Consider the following 16,916-nt stretch of genomic DNA (forward strand, 5'->3'; position numbering starts at 1 on the left):
GAACAGAAAGGAAACATAGCCTGCCATGGGAACATTATTTAGCCTAAATTGTTAGCTGACCAGACCTGTTGAACAAAGTGAAAAAAAGAGACTGGCTCGCGAGGCTAGCTGACCAGTAACGTTAGTTGTCAATAGAGCTGAAAGTATCACCGGAGGTTATTGGCAAGGAAAACCAGCCGATCCACTTGCTCTGGGTCCAGGGCAGAACGTTTTTTGTTGACAGAGGAAGTAACGTTAGCACAGGAAATGAACTTTGCGTGCATGAACATGATTCACCGCATGAAATTAAAGCCTGCATGTTAATTACAATACGCGGGATCCAAAACTAATATTCGAATGCTCAAATTTAGGTTCGAACTTTAAAGAAAGATTTTCGAATAGTTTTCGAACTTCGCATATTTTTTGACAGCCCTAGTATGTGACATTAGCATAATGGTTGGAAAAACACGCTTAATATGATGAATCCATGGCGGAACATTGCTGTGGAGCAGAGTGAACTGCTTCAGTGAATATCCAGCTGTGTGAAGGCCGAGTGTAATGTGTGAAAGCGTAACCTGTTCGTTCACTGGCGAAAGTTGAATGAAATACGTGACGTGACGGTAAAAATGTCTGACCGCGATTAGGGGGCGACGGCGGTAAAACTTCAAAAGCCGGCACGTGCGTCACGAGAGCAGATGAGCACGGCCAGGCGGCACCCCCACTTCCTGTTTGACTGCGGGGGAGCCTTCCTGCTCGCGCGCCGTGTCTGGGCCCGGCGATCCGCCAACAGGGTGGTGTCCCAGCGCGGCGGCTTATCTGGCAGGGCGTGTGTTCTGAGGTCCAAGGTCAGGGGCTAAACTATCAGAGCTGTGAGGGGGTGGGGGGGTGGGGGGGGGTTCCCTGTGGTCCAGTCAGCTAAACTGTCCTGCATCATTTTGCAGAAAACATTACAGTTTTCTATACCAGTGATGATTTTCTTTCTGAAAAATAAGCTTGGATTGATTAGCCTAGCATTGTGAATGGGCTGCCTGCGGCCTACTGTTAAAAAAACAGAGAACCCTGAACCGTTTTAGAAGCGCTAAACAGATTTTTCAAACTGGTTAGACAAGCTCTAAAATGCCATCCTGCTGACCAGGTTAGTCAGTCCAGATAAGGCAGAGGTCAGTGGAGGAACGGCCGGTCACAGAAAGCGGTCTGTGACATTTCCAAGCCTGACCTTTCAGGGCTGTTGAATGGAAACAAGTTGGTCACAAGGTGGCTGAATGGAAACAAGTTGGTCACAAGCTGGTGGAAGAAAGTGGCCCAATTCCCCTTTTGTCATGTGTATTTATAATTTTTAGAAGTGTTTCAAGAGTCACACAGACACGGTGTCTCTTGATGGTTTTAGTCCTGTGATGTGTCCTTTAGTCTGGTATAGACTACCTGTGATTAGTCCTGTGATGTGCACTGTGGTCTGGTATGGACTACCTGTGTTTAGTCCTGTGATGTGCACTGTGGTCTGGTATGGACAACCTGTGATTAGTCCTGTGATGTCCACTGTGGTCTGGTATGGACTACCTGTGATTAGTCCTGTGATGTGCACTGTGGTCTGGTATGGACTACCTGTGATTAGTCCTGTGATGTGCACTGTGGTCTGGTATGGACTACCTGTGATTAGTCCTGTGATGTGCACTGTGGTCTGGTATGGACTACCTGTGATTAGTCCTGTGATGTGCACTGTGGTCTGGTATGGACTACCTGTGATTAGTCCTGTGATGTGCACTGTGGTCTGGTATGGACTATCTGTGATTAGTCCTGTGATGTGCACTGTGGTCTGGTATGGACTACCTGTGATTAGTCCTGTGATGTGCACTGTGGTCTGGTATGGACTACCTGTGATTAGTCCTGTGATGTGCACTGTGGTCTGGTATGGACTACCTGTGATTAGTCCTGTGATGTGCACTGTGGTCTGGTATGGACTATCTGTGTTTAGTCCTGTCATGTGCACTGTGGTCTGGTATGGACTAGGCTACCTGTGATTAGTCCTGTGATGTGCACTGTGGTCTGGTATGAACAACCTGTGATTAGTCCTGTGATGTCCACTGTGGTCTGGTATGGACTACCTGTGATTAGTCCTGTGATGTGCACTGTGGTCTGGTATGGACTACCTGTTTGATTAGATTAGATTAGATTCAACTTTATTGTCATTGCACAGAGTACACGTACTGAGACAACGAAATGCAGTTCGCATCTAACTAGCAAAAGAAGCAGTAAAGTGCAGTAAGGTGTATGTACATAAGTGAATAAATATGATAAATATGAATACAATACAATGTGGTATAAACAGTATAGACATTTATAAACAGTATAGACAGTGGATCGGTATAAATATGATAAATATATTATTAGCAAGGTGCGGCAGTGCAAGGTTCAGTCATTGGAGTAAGTTGAGTGGGGGGGGGGGGCTGGGGGGTCCAGGTGGGGGTATCCGGGGTGGGTGGGGGGGGCTGTCATCGTGGGGCAGAGTTCAGCAAGGTGACAGCTGAGGGGAAAAAGCTGTTCCTGAACCTGCTGGTCCTAGAACGGAGGCTCCTGTAGCGCCTCCCAGAGGGAAGGAGGGCAAACAGTCTGTGGCTGGGGTGAGAGGTGTCCCTGGCGATGCTGCGTGCCTTCCGCAGACACCGCTTGTGCTGGACAGTCTGAATTGCTGGGAGTGGAGTGCTGGTGATGCGTTGGGCGGTTTTCACCACCCTCTGAAGTGCGAAAAGTTCTTGTCGGGTGTACTGTACGTATGCAAAACTGTTCTGAGTGAACAGACTTAAAACGACTAAGTAGATAACCGCTAATTTGCGAAAACTGGAGAGACGCTGAGCCTCGCGTTGTGAACGCGCCGCCATCTTGGTCTTACCCAAGATGGCGGCGTGATTAGTGTGATTAGTCCTGTGATGTGCACTGTGGTCTGGTATGGACTACCTGTGTTTAGTCCTGTGATGTGTCCTTTAGTCTGGTATGGACTACCTGTGTTTAGTCCTGTGATGTGCACTGTGGTCTGGTATGGACTACCTGTGTTTAGTCCTGTGATGTGCACTGTGGTCTGGTATGGACCACCTGTGATTAGTCCTGTGGTCTGGTATGGGCTCTTCTCCCTGTGGCCTACGGCCCTGCAGGCAGGCAGGTTATCGTTTGGCTGGGTTGTCCCTGCCTCGTTGCACAAGAGCGACTCTCCTGGTCAATTGGGCGTTTGCAGTCTGAGGTCCTCTACCCGGACGCAGTGACTGCGCAGCTCAGGACCGCACACCGAAAAGAAGCCCCAGAAATGAGACAGCCTTATGACTGGGCATCCCAAATTGGGATGAAAACAAAAAAAAGAAGTTTTTTGCAAGTTGGACGATGCAAGCTGTCCTGGGAGTTGGAGTCTCACAGGGACACTAAAGAACAGCGTTCTGTTTCCCCTTGCAGTGAGGTTTCAAGGGTGCGGTTTTGCAGAATCATGTCTGCGCTGCACATTGGTGAAATAAATTGAGTTGCTAATGTATGTCAGCTGGGGCATGATGCAACAGCTGAAGCATTTTTCTGTAGAGCTGTTGCAGAAGGCGAACTGTCCCTAGTTTCCTTGGTCCGGTGTCAATTTGGAGCAAATCCCCAAGCCTCCTAAATTTATCTGCAATGTCGACTTTCATCATTTCTAAGATCATTCAAACGAGCCATTTCTTAGTGTATGTTTCTCATTTCTAAATATTGTAAAACTGAGGAGCAATTTGAATGACTTGAAGTGCTTAAACCATTCTGGTAATTTTACATTTAAATGCCTTGTTTTGCAGTTCTGGAGGTCATGAAGTTACCCTTTATGCCGAAATGCTTTTTAAGTGACCATTATGTGACCGCAGCTGAAGCACTGTCAGTGCAGTCAGTGATGTGGGACCTCGTGGAGACATCCGTTTGTCCCTCAGCTGGTAGTTACATTTGTTCTGTTATGTCATAAAACCTTCCGCTCACAAAAACTCAAAACAGATTTAAAGAAAAAAGAAAAGTGGTGCCACATTAAATACTGTCACGATTTTGATGGGGCCACCATACTAGTTCTGATTGTAATCCAAATAGCATGAAATAAAAGAAGTTTGCCTTTAACAGCACAGCCTACTATTTATTGTTAAATCATTGTGACAAACAGGCCTACGTACAGCTGGCCTGAGTATCCACAACAAAGACATTAGGCCTGTAACGTGACATTCTTCTGTTGAGAAAAGTATTAGGCAAGCTTCCAGAATGGGCTCTGAGGGTTTGGAAGCCTTTGGGGTCAGCCCCTAACCCTGTTGTTTTAAGCTCTTGGGCAAACTGTGATTGTTTATAAAGAGCAGGCCTTGCTTTGGCCTTACTGCAGACGCGCTGCCTCTGTGAAATGAGTGAATGCGCTGCTGGTGAGGGGGGAAGCTGCTCTTCCTCCATGCTCAGGACTGCACAGGCTGCTGTGCCCAGTGCTGCACAGACTGCACAGGCTGCTGTGCCCAGTGCTGCATAGACTGCACAGGCTGCTGTGCCCAGTGCTGCACAGACTGCTGTGCCCAGTGCTGCACAGGCTGCTGTGCCCAGTGCTGCACAGACTGCTGTGACCAGTCCTGTTGTGCTCAGTACTGCACAGGCTGCTGTGCCCAGTGCTGCACAGGCTGCTGTACCCTGCCCAGTGCTGCACAGACTGCTGTGACCAGTCCTGTTGTGCTCAGTACTGCACAGGCTGCTGTGCCCAGTGCTGCACAGGCTGCTGTACCCTGCCCAGTGTTGCACAGACTGCTGTGTCCAGTGCTGCACAGGCTGCTCTGCCCAGTGCTGCACAGACTGCACAGGCTGCTGTGCCCAGTGCTGCATAGACTGCACAGGCTGCTGTGCCCAGTGCTGCACAGACTGCTCTGCCCAGTGCTGCACAGACTGCTGTGACCAGTCCTGTTGTGCTCAGTACTGCACAGGCTGCTGTGCCCAGTGCTGCACAGGCTGCTGTACCCTGCCCAGTGTTGCACAGACTGCTGTGTCCAGTGCTGCACAGGCTGCTCTGCCCAGTGCTGCACAGGCTGCTGTGCCCAGTGCTGCACAGGCTGCTCTGCACAGGCTGCTGTGTCCAGTGCTGCACAGGCTGCTGTGTCCAGTGCTGCACAGGCTACTGTGCCCAGTGCTGCACAGGAGCCGGGACAAAGAGTTTAAGTGACACCACCCGAGGGGCAGTGACTGAAGCGCTCACATGACAGGAAGCCCAATCAGGAGCAAGCTGGGATGGGGGGGGGGGAATGCACACCAAAACATTCAGGCATCCCATGTGGGAAAACGAGCTGTGGAAACCTGTGTGCACACGTGTGTTTGTGTGTGTGTATGTATGATCATATGTGTGTGTGCGTGTGTGTCTGTCTGTGAGCAAGTTTTGTGTGTGTGTATGAGCATATGTGTGTTTGTCTGTGTGTGTGTGTGTGTGTGTAAGACAGCGAGCCAACAGAAATAGCGCAGCCTGGATCAGGTCATGTGTTAGCCGTTTTTATACCCCAATGAGACCTGGTAAATGGGAAAACCGGCATCCCGTGGTGATCACACACGCGTGTGCGTGGATACAGATAGGCCTAAATTGTGTGTTTTGAAGCAGAGGCTTTGCATATTACTGAGCTTCAGTTCCCGTTAGCCTTCGTTTCAGCAGAGAGCTTGCACCATATAGCTACCATATGACATATCAGTTCAGGGCTGTTAAGTGCTAGGCATTTACGTGTTTATACTTCTCTGTTGTGGTAAAGGTTTGTTTGCTATTTAAACAGCTTTGCTTTCAGAAGGGAAACTGGTTTCATTCAAAGGGGTGATTTTAAAAGAATGAGCCAGCGTGAGGGGAAGCCAGGTCAGCGAAGGGAACTGGCACGCCCCAGGAAGCCGGTCTCAGCAATTTGAAAGTGAGCTACAGCTAATAACATGCATCTATATGGGGATTGTAGTTTTTTTTTTATTCTGTATCCCTGCTGTAGCCTTTGGACTGTATCACATTTCTCTGCTTGGCTCATGTACTTATGCTGTGTGAACTGTGTAACCTAGGCTACAGTTTTACACATCACCCACCCCACTGCGCTACTAGTGCTACAAGTCAATTCTTAGAAACCTGAAGCTGTAAAAATGTAAATGTATTTGGTATGTTTGCGAGTCTGTTGGCAGTATTACAGTAAATGTTTCTGCAGTCGTTACTGTAACACGTATAAATAGCAGTGGGCAAAACTGTGAAGGCAACGCCGCGAACATCCTGTGGAAGTTCCGCATCAGCCGCTCCCTGCGCGTCGAGTTGGCCGCCGCCACGCTCGATCTGACAGGAAGTGGCGCTTTGAGTGCAGCAGTGAGGGCGCTCAGAGTTAGCGTACAGAGAAACGGCAAGTTCCTGCCTCAAGACGTAAAGATTTGTGTGGAGGAGATTTCCATTTCCATTCGAAAAATACAATAGCGTGGCTCCCAACATGGCTTTCCATCTACTCTGTGGATTGTAGAACACAAATTGCGTACTATTTGGAAAGAGTTAAAGTGTTGAACTATAAGCCAAATGGGCATATTCAAAAGCTGAAATTTCATTTGGCCTTTTTTATGATTTTGCGCATGAACCCTCTGGAAATGACTCTGAACGTGGGAAATGGCTTCAGACCTCTCTTGGGCCACAGGGGGGGTGAATAAGTCGATGTGCTTTATAAACATTCGGCATAATCTACAGGAAATGAAGCAGGAACCGTCGACGTTGAAGTTCCTCTGGCCGGTGCTCTGTTTATCCTGACATTTCTGCTTCTGAACTTCAGACCTGTGGAATGCTCTGAGCAGACCAAGTTAGCGGCAGAGCCCGGCGGGGCCAGGTTAGCGGAACCTGACGGTCGCTTTCAGTTCGCCTCCGTCGAGAGAACCTTCTGCCCCTTCTGGTTTGCCGTGGTTAGCTCTTCTGGACTGTCGGTCCGATTCCCCCGGCCTTCACTCTGAATCTGGGAGTTCGGTTTCTGTTAAAGACGGCTGTATTCCTGCAGGTTTGACCGAAGCTGTATAAAGCGAGCATTCTGCTTAGAAAAGGATCTCCATGTGCGGTGGTGTGTCCTGTGGAGGCCTGCTGGTTGGGTTGATAAACCGTCAGTCTTCATCGCCATGCCAATTTCCCCCAGCTGATGCACCACTCTGAACAGCCCCAGCGCTCTGAATGGGAGGCAGATATCGCTTCTCTGATAGGACGAGTGTAAAAGGTCTTTGACCAATGGGAAGTGACCGTACATTGCGTCGATAGCCACATTAGGGTGGAAAACGCACTGACACCGTTGCGCAGACCTTACGGGACTCTGTTTCAGGCACAGTGATTATTGCGATATCATGTCTTGTAGTGGGGTGGTCTGCTCATCTGTGCACCACACCCCTTACCCTCCCCCCCAACGAGAATCTTTAAAAGACCCAAGGGAGTGATTGCCAAGGGAGCGGTCTCAATTCCCCACCCTGTTTTATTGGAAACAGCCACTCAGATTATTAAAAGTTAATCTGTTTCACAGCTGTTTAAACCTTCAAGAATTTAGACCACAGAAGTTGCCCTGAAATCGGACTCCATCTCTGTGTTGAGACTCTTCACAGTAAATTCACCGTTTAAAAAATCACAATGTGTGCTGTTCTTTAGCTTGGAAATACTAGGTCGTAAAGGGACTAGGTGCAAATTCATGATTGAGCTACACAAACGTTTTTCGTTGTGAAAGCGTAGGAGTGCTTGACTTCTGTTTGTGCTGAAGCAAATGGCATTTGCAAATGACCTTGAGACTCAAAGTGGACCCTTTCATTAAAAGACTGGCTTCTGTTGCTTTTATTCATGCATGTGAAGCTAAATAGACATTGCATAACAACATAATAGCTAGTGTTGATTATACTGAGGGTACAGTTTCTTATTGTTCATGGCAGACCTTAGATTGTCCTATTCAGACATTTCCTGTGGTGTTCTCCTCTTAGCCTGTTGACCGGCGGCTACTTCAGTTCTCTTTTTGTGTGCAGTAGTGTGTGTGCATGTGTGTGTGTGTTAGAGCAGCTGTGAAATTTACGAAACGCATCAGTTCTTCCAGCTGGCAGGCACTTCTTCGAAGTGTTATTTTGTTATTTATTTTTTTAAGTTGGGTAGTTTGCAGTTTTATTTTAGCAGTCATGACTGATCATGCCTCCAAAGTCATCTGCACAGGGGAAACAGGAGGGGAAACAGCAGGCGGCTTGTTTGTGTGGTGGCATTTGGAGTATGACGCCCCAGAAAGGTCCTGTTCAAAGGTCGGGTTACGTAAGTTTTAATCGGTCAAACAAGTTCCCTGCAAACTGGAGATGGTGAGCAAGCGTTGGTTTTGATCACAAGGGCTCGCAGCGTCGAGCGCCGGCATCGGCGGCTCTCTCGAAGAGGTCCATCTGACGCGGAGCCCGTTCGGCGCGAGCGAGCGCCGCGGTCGCATCGCGCGCTAACCAGGCCCTTAGCCTAGCGCCGCGGGGCGTTTCAGCTGCCCTGTCACTTCAGGGATTCCTGCAGCGCTTGCAGTTCCCTGCCCCAAACCTCCCCCCCCCCCACACCACCCACCCCATGACCCCCCGGGGCCCTTTCGGGGGACCCTGCCCTTTCGCGCCGGTCACGATGGCTCGCTCGCCCCCCCGGATAAAGCGGGTCCGGGCGTTGCGTAACCCGTGCTGGAGGCCTGGCCTTCCCCTCTCTCCCCGCTCTGGCGCGTCCCGCGCCCCGCGCCGCGGCCGCCTGTTTGTTTTTGGCCGCCGTGACCTTCCAGTTGCTCAACGCGCCCCCGTGCCCACGTGGTCTCATCACTCAGCATTACCGCCGCATGTCAAAACACGAGGAGACCTTCCTTCTGGCGCGAGGAGACCCTCTCCGCCATGCCTTACTTTAGGCACATGGCAGAAGGCCCCATGCTTGGCACCACATTAAAGAGATTCAATCTGAGCAGTGCTTTAGGTAGATCATAGACGGATGAACGCGTGGCGACATCATTAGTCATCGACATCATCAACAAGTTTTCAAAAGTTCAGATAATAAAAATAAATGTTCCAAGAAAACGAATGAATATCACCATCTAAAGATAAATACTGGTTCAAACAGTTCTTGGACCTGCGTTCTTCTGTGTTGGATTATGGGGACCTTTTTTTATAGGATCTTATTACTGGTGTACAGCAGCTGAGAGATTGTGCTACTTGGCTTGGATGTAGCTTTCTGAGACAACGTTCTGATGGGATTATTTTTTATATGGTTTTTTTTTTTCCATCTTAAATTCACATGATGCGTTTCCAGACCTTTAAGAACCTTTGGTTCTCATGGAAACTGCTTTAATAATCACCCCTCAAAATGGCTCTCAGCCCGGGTGAGACCCACTTTATCGAGACCTCTCGGGTTTCCGAAAAAGCCTGTTTCGGACGCAGCGGGCCCGGCGTTGTCTTTGGCCCTCTTCACGTAAAGCAGCGCTAACAGCAGCTGCTGCTGGTAGATTTAGGGAAGCGCGGGCCAGAAAGGGCCCTTCCTCACTCTGCGCTGAAGTGCCTCAAGGGGAGCCGTGTCAGAACAAGTCCGCCCGGGCTGTCCGTCGCAGACCCCCTCCACTCGACGTGCGGGTTTAGGCTCCGCCCCTCGTATTCCATCCGCCCTCCCGGAACCATGACCAAGTGCCCATTGGCTAACCCCGACTGAACTGTCACGCGGGAAGAGGGGCGCAGGACAGGGGCAACAGTATTGTTATTTTTTTGTTAAGAGGTGACACTAAAATATAACTAGCAATAAGCACATTACACAGAAGTTTCTGTGTAATATGCTTAAAAATGCATTAATTAGGCTTGTTTCTACGAGATCATGGGAATGAATGTACTAAGTATATTGTACTATATTAAGCGGATACAAAGATGAAACTAATTATTTCATTTTCATTTTTTAAAACTCATTCGACTCTTTGAGAGACCCATCACAACAGCTGCCATTGTGTGGAATGTAGGCTACATCAGCTCAATAACTAAAATCTCAAGTAACTCTAAAGCTTCTTTGCCACAGGATTATCTGGAATGACCGTAATCTAAAATAAATCAAACCTTAAATGACTGAAAAGGTTCTTTAACACAGGATTATGTGGAATGAACTCAATAGAATGTGAGCATGTGTGACGGTAAATCGTTGCCTTCCTCACCACCTACTCAACCCAGGTCCTACTCTAGATGGTGGTCCAGGTGCTGGTCCAGGTCCTAGTCCAGGTGCTGGTCCAGGTCCTAGTCCAGGTGCTGGTCCAGGTGCTGGTCCAGGTCCTAGTCCAGGTGCTGGTCCAGGTCCTAGTGCAGGTGCTGGTCCAGGTCCTAATCCAAGTGCTGGTCCAGGTGCAGGTCCAGGTCCTAGTCCGGGTGCTGGTCCAGGTCCTAGTTCAGGTCCTGGTCCAGGTGCTGGTCCAGGTCCTAGTCCAGGTCCAGGTGCTGGTCCATGTCCTTGTCCAGGTGCTGGTCCAGGACCTATTCCAGGTGCTGGTCCAGGTTCTGGTCCTAGTCCAGGTGCATCACACCCAACACACCGGCCAGACCTTTCCATTCTGGTGCCTATGGGTGCCTGCCCCCCCCCCCCCCCCCCATAGGCCTGGACTTACTGGTCTGTTCTGGGGCCCTGGTGGAGGAATGAGCTTCCCACTGTGGTCAATAACTTGGGAACCCTGCCCATTTTCCAACACAGAGAGAGGACCCGCTAGCTAAATGACGAAAGCTAATTGGTAACACAGGTGCTGTCTAACATTACCATTGGTCAACAGTAATGTGAGCCTCTAGTGGACACACAAAAATAGCAAATGTAAGTAATGTTGGACTAGCAAATGGACGCAAACAATTCTTTAAAAGGACTTTTTTTTGCCACCAAGTCATCAAGTACGCTGACGTTCTCCTCTTCTCTGTTTGAGTCAGTTCTGTCCTTCTGTCATATCCTCTGCGTTTACCTGCTCCACACACTTCCTAGTCAGGAGGAATGCTTCTGATTGTTCAGGATCCGTAGTGCATGCACAGGATGCGTGATCCCCGTTGGGTTTCTGAAGGCCTGCGTTTCCGCTCACCATGCCAGGGCGGCCACGGGGGGGCTTCTGTTAGCCACGCGCTGTCAGCCTCCGGAGTTTAGATGCCACGGCGACCGTCGTCACTCCGACATAAAAATAAATGTAAAAATGAAAATAGCTAAATAAATCAGCGGCGGGGATGTGGTGTCCCGCCGGGCCCGTGTGACTGAGAGCTGCGGGAGCTTGTGCATGTTGAGGTGGCAGCACAACCCGCCGCCCCCTCCCCCCCCCCCCCGCGGGACCCCTTCGCTGAGCCACCCCCCTGCATAACGACATGCCCCGACAGCACCACCCAGCTCCGACAGCGCTCTTCAAAGCGGAGAAATCCCAGCAGAAAGCTCACGGCCTGTCTCCCGCTCGTTAGACTTAACGCCACCGTTGACGTCACTCGCGGGTCCCCGGCGGTCGCAGCCAGTCTGAGATATCCTGCGTGAAGCGCTATTCGTTTTAACGGCCGTTAGGTTAGGCAGCTCTGCTTCGGATGGGGATTCATTTCAACAGAAGAGGAGGAAACAATGCTCAAATCAGCTGTGAGCAGGTGCAGCCAGAAAATAAAATATATGAAGCATTGACCAATGAACAGGCGCCACTCTTTCTGTCAGTAAAAATATTTATATTTTATTCAACTCTATCTCTATAAAAACCTGATGGACGTTTCGGCCATAGTCTGAGGCCGAAATACTGATACTATGGCTGGTTTTTATAGAGATGTAATAAATAAAATCTAAAAAATTTTTACTGGGAGCTAGTGTTAATTTCAGTAGCCTGTCTCTGTGAAGTTTTCCAGAAGTGTAAGGCAGACCTCAAACTCTAGACCCCCTGCACAGTTTGGAGCTGTGCGGCATGATTATGCGAGCGGTCATTCGCACTATTGCATCATGGGATCGGGGCCATGTGAAGCCAGAGTGGCCTGTTGCCACGGCATCAGTCCAGTATTAAGCCGCTCGAGTGAAAACAACCCGGAGGAACCCGTGCCTGTGCCTCGAGCTGTAGGGTTTGTGCAGAGGGTGTCTTGTGTTTGTTACAGCTCTGCCTAGCACAATGGCACATTTCCTTTTGCATATATTCTTTTGTATCTGCGATTGTGTTTATATAGCCATCTAATATGCACTAATCTATGGTGCTCTCTAGATAAGAGAGATTGTTAAATAGATCAACTTAATGAGTGCAATATGGTTCCGCTATTTCCAAACAGGTGTGACTTGTTTTACAGTCTGTCTCTAGTTTGGCTACTAGTGCGTTACTTTATGCCCGAAATGAGATGAGGCGGTGTACCATTTACTGCCATTTGGGTATTTCACTGGATATTTCGAAAGTAAATGACAGACTGTTTCAGTGCATCAAATATAGTATGGAAAGAGTGTAAACGTCATTTGAATGCGCGATGCAAAATTAACACAAAACAGACATTCGACTGCTTAAGCAAACAAGCCTGTTTCCAATAGAGACACTCGCAATAATAAGCCCTTTTCAGTCACGTCTCATTTAGAAGACGCAGGACTTGAGCACACTGCTTTATTATCAGAGCTCGATTAATATATGCATTTCACATCAAGATTATGAAAATATTATTTGAAAGTGCGTTTGGATGGCGAATAGCAGGCAGATTTCCCAAGGTGCGGACGTCAGGTGTGCCGTTGCTAGCACAGCGCAAGCTGTTTACTCTTTTTTTTTTTCAGGTGCTAAACGCCAGTCTCTCTGTGATCAATTGTGCCCTTCCGTGCCCGCGAGGCCGCCCAGAACATCGTCTGCCAATTAACGCGCTTATTAACACCCCGGCTTATCGGCTGCGGCGGGATCGCTGAGCACCGTCTCCCGGGGACGGCGTTCTGTGACGTCACCTCCCCCCCCGTTTATTACATTCTGTCCTGGCACGCATTTCTGCATCGTCTCCGTTTGTTCATCTGCGACGCTCCTCCCGACCCGCTGCGTCTGGCTCACGGGCGAGCTTTTCCAAGCTTCCAGTCACGTGCAAACGTCAAGCACAACTGGTGCCGGTGTGAAAACCCTCCATGGTCTTTTCTTGTCGCTGTGTTTTCTCAAGCTAGCATGGGTTCATTCCATGAGTGAGCGTTCTAGGAAGCGGTGTACAGACGGACAGTCCCTTAGAACTGCATTTTAAATGGAAGCGGAAGTGAAGCGCATCCAAAACCGACAACAATGCTACAACCGCTTCTATATGTAGAAGATAAGTGTGAAAATCTTTTTTCTGATGCATAGGCAAAAAGGGGAAACCTCTGCAGGCCAAGCGGAAAAAGCAGTGACCCTTGCCCCTCAGTTGGTGGATTTGTCTTATTAGAGGGCAGCGATAACTGCTCTTGTGTCCTGTTTAAATTCTGAGGCTATCTCTGTCTGATCGTTTGAACCATCCCCAATTTATTTGGCTAAATGGGCGTAGCACAGTGGGTAGGAAAATAAGTAGCATTGTTCTTGTGCAAAATGGTTGCCAACTAGCATGCAGCTAATGGTTGCAACATTAAACACATTTGAGTGGATTTTTGGGATTTATTTATGACCATACCGTAATTTTAATGTACCTACCCTGGATGTATCTGAATGTGCAACTTTAAAAGATGGTAAGTTCTTCATGTCATTGTAATGGCAACCCGCAAATGTAGTGAATTAAAATAAGATTCACCTACCCAGGATGCCAAGGGACAGGAAGTTCAGTTTTTAGTACAAAACAGCAATTTTAAACTAATCACAAGAACAGTGATGTTTTAAGGGGCTAATTTTGTTTCATCACCTACCATTAATCAACACCAGCTAATTTGATTGATTTGGTTTCTGTTATGAAGGGATTCACAAATTAGCATCTTTCTTCTCGTGCTGTCCTGTTGTGCATCAGAAGGACACAGCGTCCATTTTAGGAGTTAATTCCCTGGCCCACCCAACGGCTCAATGATGAATTTCAGCTCTCCTTCACAAAGCGCTCCGTGAGATTGGCTGCACAGTCAGTACATTTCAGCTTGATCTTTCTCCTCCTTTGAAACCGTGCCTAGCAAAAGTAACTCTTCCCACTGAGGTGAATTTTGTTCTCGACCAAGATTACATATTTCATGAAAATATTCTCAAATATAAAAGACATTGGAGAAAAATCGAGTCAGAAATGACTTGTGTAGACTCTGGGCATTTGCAAAATTAGAGCTTTGTGTGGCAGCGTGGGACTGATGTTTTCCCAGTTCCACTCAGATTGATTGGGGAAGAACACACTACTGCTTTCCACCAGCCTGGTGCTGTGGAGGTATATTACTTCTCAGAGTGTCCTGTAGTCCTTACTTGATCACAGTTAGAAATGTGTGAAGATCTGTAACAAGGCAGACTCCTAAAACTAGGCACGGCTCACATACAATGATCAGATGTTTTCCGTGGTTTGTTCTGTGCCATGAGAAATGTAGTTTTGTTTTCATAGGTGTCAATAAGGCTGAACTTTAAGGGCTTAAAATTTTTTTTTTTTTTAAAGAAATCAGTTGGGGTTATGGAAAGATTAAAGTCACCAGAGCCTAATGCCGTTCCTGCTGGTATGATCCAGTTTAGTCCTGCAAGGACTGTTTACCTCCAGTTCCACCAGCAGAAGCAGGCTGCTGTGCAGAAAGGAATACCCACCCCCTGCCCCCCCTCCAGTGAACCGATCCCATGCCGCAGATCCACAGAGGGGGTGGGCTCTACGCGCTCCTGAGAGCGTTAAGGGTGCATTTGTTTGTGACACGAGCAGTCGAGTGCTGTCAGCGTCATATGGCAAGCCAGGGCAGCCTCAGCCGGCTGAGAGCAGCGAGAGTCATTAGCGTTAGCGTTAGCGTCGGCGCTACAGGCTGTTTGCTCCACGCGACTCCCCGCGGGGCTGCAGGCTTATTCGCGAGCAGAGCACGGCGTTCCACAAAGGTAAGGGCGGCGGGGGCCGGGGTGCGGGGAAACGAGGGGGAAACTGGGGGAAGGGGGTGGGAGAGGGGGTCCGAGGCAACCGGCGGCGTGACCCGCACACGTGCGAGCGCTGCGGCCGCGGAAGTTCCTTTTTGTGCCGGTGCGCTTCGGGAGACGCCGATTTCGCGCCGGAGAAAAGGGCTCAAATTAGTTTGGGATCGAGTAGCAAAACCAGCGGAGGTGAGCTTCGGCGTTGAGCTGGGTCTGCGTCTGCTATTTTCATCCCTGCACTGGGAAAGTTTTGCAGGCAGCGTGTGAGTAGGAATCTAAATTTATGAGCATTCTTATGACTGTAGTTTTCTTTTCCTGGAGTTAGAGATCTGATATATATCTGCAAAAACAGATTTACCTTCCCTGCTCCTGTGAATGCAATATTTACCGACGGGTACAGGGCTGCTTGTTTTTCTGTTTTATGATGTATGGTGCCTGAACTTGGAGAATGAAGCACAGGCACATGTAGCTGCTGTTCCACTAATGTTGCAGCGCAGCTAATTGTACAATCTGTAAAGATGTTGCTTTTGGCATACAAGTGCATACCCAACTTACAGATGCTGAACAGCTCTAACACATTATTGTTTTCTCTTGACATTAATCTATTGTTTTCTCAGTCCAGCAATAAGTAGCGTCCTCCTTAAAACTCTGTCTGTTGCTGACAGGTAGGGCTCTGCCCTGGTGCAGCTGCACAGCAGTGTTAGTTTTAATTGAATTCAGGTTTTCATTACGCACTGATAGCTTAAGGGTCTTTTGTTGCGGGACATGTTTCTTTGATTTCACCAGGCTTTCAGGCTTTGAAGTCGCCATAAAACAAAAAAAAAGAATTAAACAGATCAAGCTGTTTCTGTCTCCCCCCGAAGATTTAGCATCCAGCCGTCATTTGCGGTTGCACAATTTCTGGAGTTTGTCTTCTGCAGCGGCTGCCCCCCCCGGGCGGTGAGAGCCGACCGATTTCAGCCCCAGCATCTCACCACGCACTCTCTCTCTCTCTCCCTCCCTCCCTCTCTCTCCCTCTCTCTCTCTTTCTCCCTCTGTCTCTCTCTGTCCCTCTTCCTTTCTCCCACTGTCTCCCTCTCTCTCTCCCTGTTTCTCCCTCTCTCTCTCTCCCCCTCTTTCTCCCTCTCTCTCTCTCTCCCTCTCTCTCTCTCTCTCTATCTCTCTTCCCCCCCTGTAGACCCACACCTTGGCTGGCGGGACGTTGATGGAGTTCTTGCGAGGCAGTGGTGACTACTGCCACGCCCAACATCCCAGCGCCTGAGTCCGGCCAGCATGCGCGCCCGGCGCTGACCTGTGGATGCCAAGAGGCGCCTGCTGTCATCGGGGGTCCCGCCTCCCGCACGCCGGTCTCGCCAAAGCCGCCGATGGGGTAACGCGCGCCTGGCCAGGCCAGAGCAAGCCAGCCGACAGCGAGGCCCTCCTCCTCACCGAGCTGTGAGCCAGGACGCGTGACCACCGTCTACCGCAGGAGACGCCTGGTCCCATTGCACTTTTTTTAAGGAGGGGCGAAAAGACACAAGCCAGGCAACTTTGGCCAGGTGGGTGGGGGGTCCGAGTAGTGAGCGAGCAGCACTTTTGGGGGATTTTTTTATTTACATTTTTTTGCTTGTGGAGCCGAGCGGACAGCGGCGTCATGGCGCGGATGAACCGCCCCGCCCCCGTGGAGGTGTGCTACAAGAACATGCGCTTCCTCATCACGCACAACCCCACCAACTCCACCCTCAACTCCTTCATCGAGGTGAGCGCCCGCCGCTCTGTCCGCCGCTCTGCCTGAGCCTCGCTCGCCCGGTAGCGGTCTGAGCGCAGAGAGAGCGGGAAGCCGCCGCACGTGTCGCGCGGCTCACATGCGCGCAGAGTTCGCCGTGAAAAGGTTTTAATGATAGCCGCCGCCGCGAATCTCCCGTCGTCATGGCAACCCGTCCCAGCACAGCCGTCACGCGGCACAGGTGAAGAAAACGCACGTGCCCGGCCGACGGC

The 16,916-nt window shown here is 49.5% G+C and overlaps 1 protein-coding gene across 4 annotated transcripts in view; it reads left to right on the plus strand.

Moving 5' to 3' along the window:
- LOC118234317 (protein tyrosine phosphatase type IVA 3-like) overlaps window positions 1-16,916 on the plus strand; it is a 53,843-nt gene that overhangs the window by 25,931 nt on the left and 10,996 nt on the right. For 3 of the 4 annotated variants that reach the window (XM_035430757.1, XM_035430759.1, XM_035430758.1), the window contains one exon: window positions 16,117-16,677. In XM_035430757.1, the coding sequence (XP_035286648.1) occupies window positions 16,573-16,677 (105 nt within the window). In that variant the 5' untranslated portion in view covers window positions 16,117-16,572. Of the gene's footprint in view, window positions 1-14,551; window positions 14,910-16,116; window positions 16,678-16,916 lie in introns of those variants that run through there. The other variant, XM_035430756.1, reaches the window with a different exon arrangement.

Source organism: Anguilla anguilla, chromosome 8 (assembly GCF_013347855.1).
Source record: "Anguilla anguilla isolate fAngAng1 chromosome 8, fAngAng1.pri, whole genome shotgun sequence".
NCBI classification, from domain to species: Eukaryota; Metazoa; Chordata; class Actinopteri; order Anguilliformes; family Anguillidae; genus Anguilla; species Anguilla anguilla.